The sequence below is a fragment of the Cajanus cajan genome, chromosome 1 (assembly GCF_000230855.2).
Source record: "Cajanus cajan strain Asha chromosome 1, NIPB_CcT2T_4, whole genome shotgun sequence".
In the NCBI taxonomy this organism is placed as follows: Eukaryota; Viridiplantae; Streptophyta; class Magnoliopsida; order Fabales; family Fabaceae; genus Cajanus; species Cajanus cajan.
The window spans coordinates 43887409-43894429 of NC_138517.1; the positions used below are offsets into that span (position 1 = coordinate 43887409).

General features: G+C 38.8%; 1 protein-coding gene across 1 annotated transcript; it reads left to right on the plus strand.

Moving 5' to 3' along the window:
• Positions 1-5858: 5858 nt before the first annotated feature.
• On the plus strand, positions 5859-6482 carry LOC145954570 (uncharacterized). The gene has a single exon (XM_083069113.1). It carries the CDS (start codon positions 5859-5861, stop codon positions 6480-6482), a length of 624 nt encoding a protein of 207 aa, XP_082925239.1.
• The last annotated feature ends 539 nt before the right edge of the window (positions 6483-7021 follow it).

Here is a 7021-nt window from a genome sequence, read left to right on the forward strand (position 1 = left end):
TGCTCTCCAAGCCTCTAGACCATGAGTAGTTAGCTAGAACTTACCATGGTTCCTAGTGAACCATGGTTAAGATTAGCTTACTCTCCAAGCTTCCTACTCCTATAATTTCGTTTTTCCTTCTTTGTAAAACACTTTTGATGTAATTGAGATTGTATATTCTGAATAGAGTTCAGATTTATCTCTTCCAAAAGTCCCTAAACCTCTTTGAGTGCATCCAATTCTCTTATCCCTTCATAGAAGAGTGTGGTGAGAATTGAAGGGGCTTATCTCTACAACAAGGAGTGGCGCCTCTTGGGAGAGTTTCTCCACCAACCGTGGTGGTCATAAGGCCTCCTCCTCCATAGGAGACCTTAATCAAGCATAGGAAGAATCAAGGAGTTCAAGATCTAGGGAGGAGCTTGAAGGAAACTCAACATCAATCCGGGTCTCCAACAAGTTTTCCATCATTTGGTATCAAGAGCTAGGTCTCCTTGGTAAATTCGTTCCTATGCTTTTTGTCTTGTGTTTGTTCGGTCAATATCATATTGTATATGTGTCTGTACTGTTCCTCCATGTATTTCCTTTTTGAGTCTTGTGTTTGTGTGCCTTGAGTGGTTCTTGTGTCACAACTATAAATCTATAGAACACACTCACTTTGTCTTGCTTTTCTTGATTCATTTTATAATTTCTTGTGAATCAATCTTTGTATGTGCCTTTAGGTGTTCTTTGTATGTCTTTTTGATTGTTTTAGGACTGCTTATATCTTCCTTTGGACTCCTATAATATTCGGTCAAAAAGAAATTCCTAAAAAGAAACAAGATTACAAGCTTTTTTTTACATTTCTTAATCTACTAGTTTTGTCTTAGAGTCATGTGTAGTTCTTTTACTTGTCATTAAATCCTTGTTGTGCCTTTTTCTTTTTGAATATTAATGTGTTAACCTCTGTTCTTGAATTGTGTCATTGCTGGTTGAACATTAAATAAATCTTAGTGTGCTCATAAAAGATTCCAATGCATGTTATTAGACCTAACATGTTCTAGAGTCAATTTTTGTGAACTTCTTTTGCTAATAGTTTCTTAGCAATTTGTGACCAGCAATTCCTTGTGTGTCTTGTGCTTGTTTTGACAAAAGAAAATAGAGGTAGAAGTGTATTGAAAACGAAAATTAAAGTGTACAAAAAAAAAGTGAACAAACTAGTACTAAAACTAGTAACAATTTGTGTTGAAATTTTTGACTAGTACACTTACACTTCTACTCTTCTTGTTCTTCTTTTCTCCACCACTTGGAAACCTCTTTATTAATTGTTTGGCCTCTGTTTGAAGTGCTTATTCTCTGTATTAAAAGAAGAGAAAGAAAGAAAAGAGACAAAAAGAAAAGAAAAAGAAAAGAAAACAAAAGAGAAAACCTAGAAAAATCAAAGTGAAAACAAAACAAATTTTGTAGCACTTGGCCTTGAATTTTTGTGTGAATTTTTGTGAGGTTTGCTTGCTGTCCAGTGGCTGGAAAAAGACTTTTAAATCATCAAAACAATTGCACAAATTTTATTTTGGTTTTTGTAATTCATTCTAGTACCATTCTTAGGTTTAATCCTTTGTGTGCTAGCCTTTGAAATTTGCCTTTATTTGTTGCTTTGTGTCTTCTTGGCTCTCTTTGTTTTGTCACACTAATTCCTATTAGAGTATAGCCTTTTCTAAATTGTGCTTTTCAGTTTTCATTCATTGGCCTCTATTCTCTCTTGTTTGGTTGCTATTCCTTGTGAGACATAATTTTTCTTCAAGCCATCACACTTGGAAGGAAGGCTTAATTGAGACATATTGGATCATCTCAAAGGAGTTTATACTTGAAGGAGATTGAGGTACACCCAACCTGAGTGAAACACCTTTGGATAGGCTAATTTGTTTGTTGTTTTGCAGCCAAGACTTGTTTTTATTTTAGGTCACAAATTAGAGACGGATTTGTAAACAAAACTAGTGACGGATTTGAAGCCATTAGTGACGGATTTGGCTAACTTGGTGAAGGCTTGGTGGAGACCAATTTGGGAAGCTTCCCCTTGACTTCAAGGCTGTTCCAAACCTGTCCTAGCTGCCCTTGGTGGAAAATTCTTCAAGAAGATTTTGTTTTGTTTAGTTTCCTTGTCTTGTAACTCATTAACCCTACCTTGGGTTAGTTTTGTTTAATTTTGCTATTGTATACAAACCTACATTTAGGAGTGGTTGTTTGGAACATTGTTTAAGTTCCACCACTTCCTAAATAGTTCTAAATAAAGTCTAATATACTCGGTTAGTACATGTGGAAGGGTCCCCAAAGGCTTTAAGTGCCATTTGGGCTTCCATTAGGACACGCCTAGCTTTATTGCTTTCATAATTCGTTTAGACTTGTGGAAGTGTCCCAAAAAGCTTCAAGTGCCACTTGGACTTCCACATTAGGACCCTACGACTAGTATATGCTTTACTTGCTTTCATTTTTACTTGTTTAGCTACTAAGTTCGTTTTAGAAGGCTTCCTTGCCTACTAGGGGTTTCGTGCACACACACACAACTACTTAACTTGTTTGTGTGAAAAATTTGTTTTGTAAGAAAAGTATAAGGAGGTTTAGTAATTTCCACTTGAAAAGGCTTGGTTATTAAGTGGCTCCTTGTAGCTCACCTCCCTTGATAGTGCAACTTGTATACTTAGACCTCCAAGTACTTAGTATTACACCAAAAAGAAAAACTCTTTGTGAAAATCTTTATCACTCACTTTGCAAATTCTTTTAAAATTTGTGAAAACCTTTTCTCTTGCAAAAATGAGTGATCATTATCATGATAGTAGTGTGCATGGTAAATATTCTCCTAAGAGTCATAAAAGCACTAAAGATGAGCTTAGAAAACTTAGGGAATATATTAGGAGAAAAGAAATCAAAAAAGAAAAAAACAATGAAACCATAAAAGAGTTGTTGAATAAGCTTATGGTGGGGGGTGAGACTAGCAAACCCCATGCCAATAAGGGTCATGGACCTTCTAGGTCCCATAAACATAAATATGAAACACCATGTGAGGGTGATCTATTAATTTCCCAAAGGTTATTAACCAACCAATTAAAAGAACAAGATCAATCACAAGGAGAGAACCTTTTTCATTCTAGATGCAAAATTTTCAAGAAAACATGTTCTCTCATTGTTGATAGTGAGTCTTGTAACAATTTTGTAAGTCAACGGTTGGTTGATAAACTTAACTTAACTACTATAGCCCATCCTAAATCTTATAAACTTCAATGGCTTAATAAGGATGGACCTATAAAAGTTAAGGAACAAGTAAGTGTGCCTTTCTCCATTGGAAAATACCAAGATGAAGTTTTCTGTGATGTCATTCCAATGGATACAAGTCACATTCTACTTGGAAGGCCATGGCAACATGATAGAAAAGCAATTCATGATGGTGTTAGCAACAAAATTCGCCTAGTCCATCTAGGCAAGAAACATACTTTGATTCCTCTTACACCTTCCCAAGTGTTAGAGGATCAAAAAGTCATGAAAAAGAAATTTGAGGAAGAAAAAAGAAAGGAAAAATTAGAAAAAAAACAAAACCTCTTAAGTCTTGAGAAGGAGGGAGGGAAGGTTATAGAGTTGGAAGAAAGTGTCCCTTCCAAAGAAGTTGTTCCTAGAAGTCAATTTTCAATAAATCATGAACAACCTCTTTACCTTCTCAATACAAAAAAGACACTACTCTTGGAAAAGAGTAAGGAGGATAGTGTCTCCTCTAAAAATTTTATGCAAAAGGAAAGTCACTTTTTAATTCAAAATGATTGCAAAAAGACTTTTCTTCTTCATAAAGATTTTAGCTCTTTTCCTACTGCTGCCACAACCTTAGAGCTTAAGATCCACAACCTAAATATTTTTGAAAATAATGGATCTCAAGTTCTTAGTCTTGTGAAGAAGAAGTGGACTTCACCTAGTTCTACTTCTTATGCTACTACTTTGGTGGTGCCCAAAGTAGACAGCCATTGTCTATTTAGGACTTCTCTTACTTTAGTTGTTCTAATAAAGCACCCAACCTTTGGTTTATATTGTTTATTAGATACATCTCATAGTGTCTTATTTTCTACTTTTGATCTTAAGGGAAGTTCAAACTTCTTTGAACTTAATTTTACTACTTCCCTTCAAGACCAAATTAGATTCTATGACTTTTCTAAACTCTTTACACCCTCTTCCTTGATGTATCTAACATATAATATGATCAAGGGTTGTCTAGGTAGTTTCCTTATTATATTCACTTTATTTTCTTGTAGAAGCCTAGGTTACTACATAGGGTACTTTAGGCAAGATACCTTAGTATGTAGGAGTACTTCACTAGTTTCTTATAGTTTTAGTACTTTAACATTTTTAGGATTTAGTTTTACACTTAGACTACACTATAGTGAGGATCCTATTCTTATGCTTAGAGAACCCATCCATCCAAGTCTAAGAACCCTTGGTAGGACTATAGAAGGGATTCCTCACAGGGTGCACTTTCCACATGTATTATATGCATATTTTATTACTAATGCTTTGCTTCTTATTTTTGTAGGTGATGCTATCCTTGTGGAAGGGCCACGGGATTTGAGGACAAATCCTTTCGAAGGGGGAGGGTATGATGGAAATCTAATCCCCAAGGATCCATTTGGAAGAGGTAAGACCAAGAAAGGCGAAGGTTGATCCAAGGAGGCTCACCTATGAAGACCATTGGGCCTTTAACTAGGTCCATGGTTAGGAAGCTAGAGGAGACTTCTAAAGAGGAGGTGCTTCAAAGACCTTTGCTCATCATGAGCATTGATTATAGTTCCTCTTATTAGTCTCTTAAGTTTCCATTGTACATACTTGTATAGTTGTTTTCTTGTACCTTGTATATAGTAGATACTTGTATAGGTGTATTTTTGCCTTTGTATTTGTGAGACACTTTATTTCCTTTCTAGTAGCTATTGTATATTGTTTCTAGGGTAGGTTACTTGGGCACTTTGACTCCATTTAACCTAACCTAGAAATACACTCTTTCTTAGTTTTCTAGTAGTAGGAATAGGAGTGGCATTAGCAAACTAGAGAGTGTCTCTAGTAAGCTAGAGAGTGTTCCTAGCAATTTAGCCAAAAGGTGGTCCTAGGCTAAAATTTACATATTGGACTCATTTTACTCCTAATTTTTCATAGATTTGATTTAGCTAGGTTCCATTCACATTGGATGAACCTAACTAAACCAAATTAACAATTTTAAAACGTGATTGGAGTGAAATAATTCCAAAGAGCCGCCCACCTAGATGTGTTCACACTTGTGTTCACACTTGTGTTCACACTTGTGTTCACACTTGTGTTCACACTTGGCCAAATAGCTTGGTGCTTCTCAAGCTTGGAAGCTTGAAGCACAAGCTTCTCCTTAGCAAGCTTACCAAGCAAGCTAAGAGAGAAGCTTGCTCTCCAAGCCTCTAGACCATGAGTAGTTAGCTAGAACTTACCATGGTTCCTAGTGAACCATGGTTAAGACTAGCTTACTCTCTAAGCTTCCTACTCCTATAATTTCGTTTTTCCTTCTTTGTAAAACACTTTTGATGTAATTGAGATTGTATATTCTGAATAGAGTTCAGATTTATCTCTTCCAAAAGTCCCTAAACCTCTTTGAGTGCATCCAATTCTCTTATCCCTTCATAGAAGAGTGTGGTGAGAATTGAAGGGGCTTATCTCTACAACAAGGAGTGGCGCCTCTTGGGAGAGTTTCTCCACCAACCGTGGTGGTCATAAGGCCTCCTCCTCCATAGGAGACCTTAATCAAGCATAGGAAGAATCAAGGAGTTCAAGATCTAGGGAGGAGCTTGAAGGAAACTCAACATCAATCCGGGTCTCCAACAAATTTTCCATCACCGGAGCTCGCCGGATGAATGATTGCATGGTCGGTCGAGTTATCCGAGTTTGGCATCCAGTACGAAAGTCGTGGCGCCTTGAAAGCTCAATGCCTGGCCGACTTCGTAGCCGAGCTCACGCCCACCTCTGCCAAGGAACCACAAGTATGGACTTTACACGTTGACGGGTCCTCCAACTCTAAGGGTGGCGGTGCAGGTATCATATTGGAAGGACTAAACCAAGTCACTTTAGAGCAATCCCTCAAGTTTAGCTTCAAGGTGACCAACAACCAGGCTGAGTATGAGGCGCTTCTCGCGGGGCTAAGGCTGGCTCATGACCTCGGAGCTCGGAGAGTGAGTTTCAACAGCGACTCGAAACTCATGGTAGAGCAGCTCAGCGGAACGTATCAGGCCAAGGACGTTCTCCTACAACGGTACTTCCACATGGCATCACAGCAGATCTCGTCCTTTGACGAGTTCACCATACAGCATGTACCGCGAGAACAAAACACCAGAGCCAACCTCCTTTCAAAGCTCGCCAGCACCAAATGCCCTGGACAACATTGGACCATCATCCAGGAGACCTTACACTCACCTAGTCTAGACGAAAAGATCGTCAACACTAGTGACAGTGAGGAACAGGGATGGATGACAGGCATCTAGAGCTACTTGAAGGCAGGAGTTTTGCCCACAGATAGGGATGAAGCTCGAAAGATGAGGTTGAGGTCGGCCAAATTCGTGATCGTTGGTGACGAATTGTTCAAGCACGGCATCTCCACCCCACTACTCAAGTGCTTGACTGCACCCTAGGCAGCCTATGTCATCGAGGAGATCCACCGAGGCATATGTGGCATGCATTCGAGGCACGTTCAATGGCGAACAGAGTACTCCGAGCAGGATACTACTGGCCCACTTTGAAATCAGATTGCCAAGATTATGTACAAAGGTGCAAAGAATGCCAGCAGTTCGGCAACTCACATCGGTAACCACCCGAAACTCTTCACCAGATGATGTCGTCATGGCCTTTTTCCCAGTGGGGAATGGACATCCTAGGACTATTCCCCCCAACAAAGGGTCAGCTCAAGTTCCTCCTGGTGGCTATCGACTACTTCACCAAGTGGATCGAGGCATGCCCACTCGCTAAGATCACCACTGAGAACATACGGAAATTCACTTGGAAGAATATCGTATGCAGGTTCGGG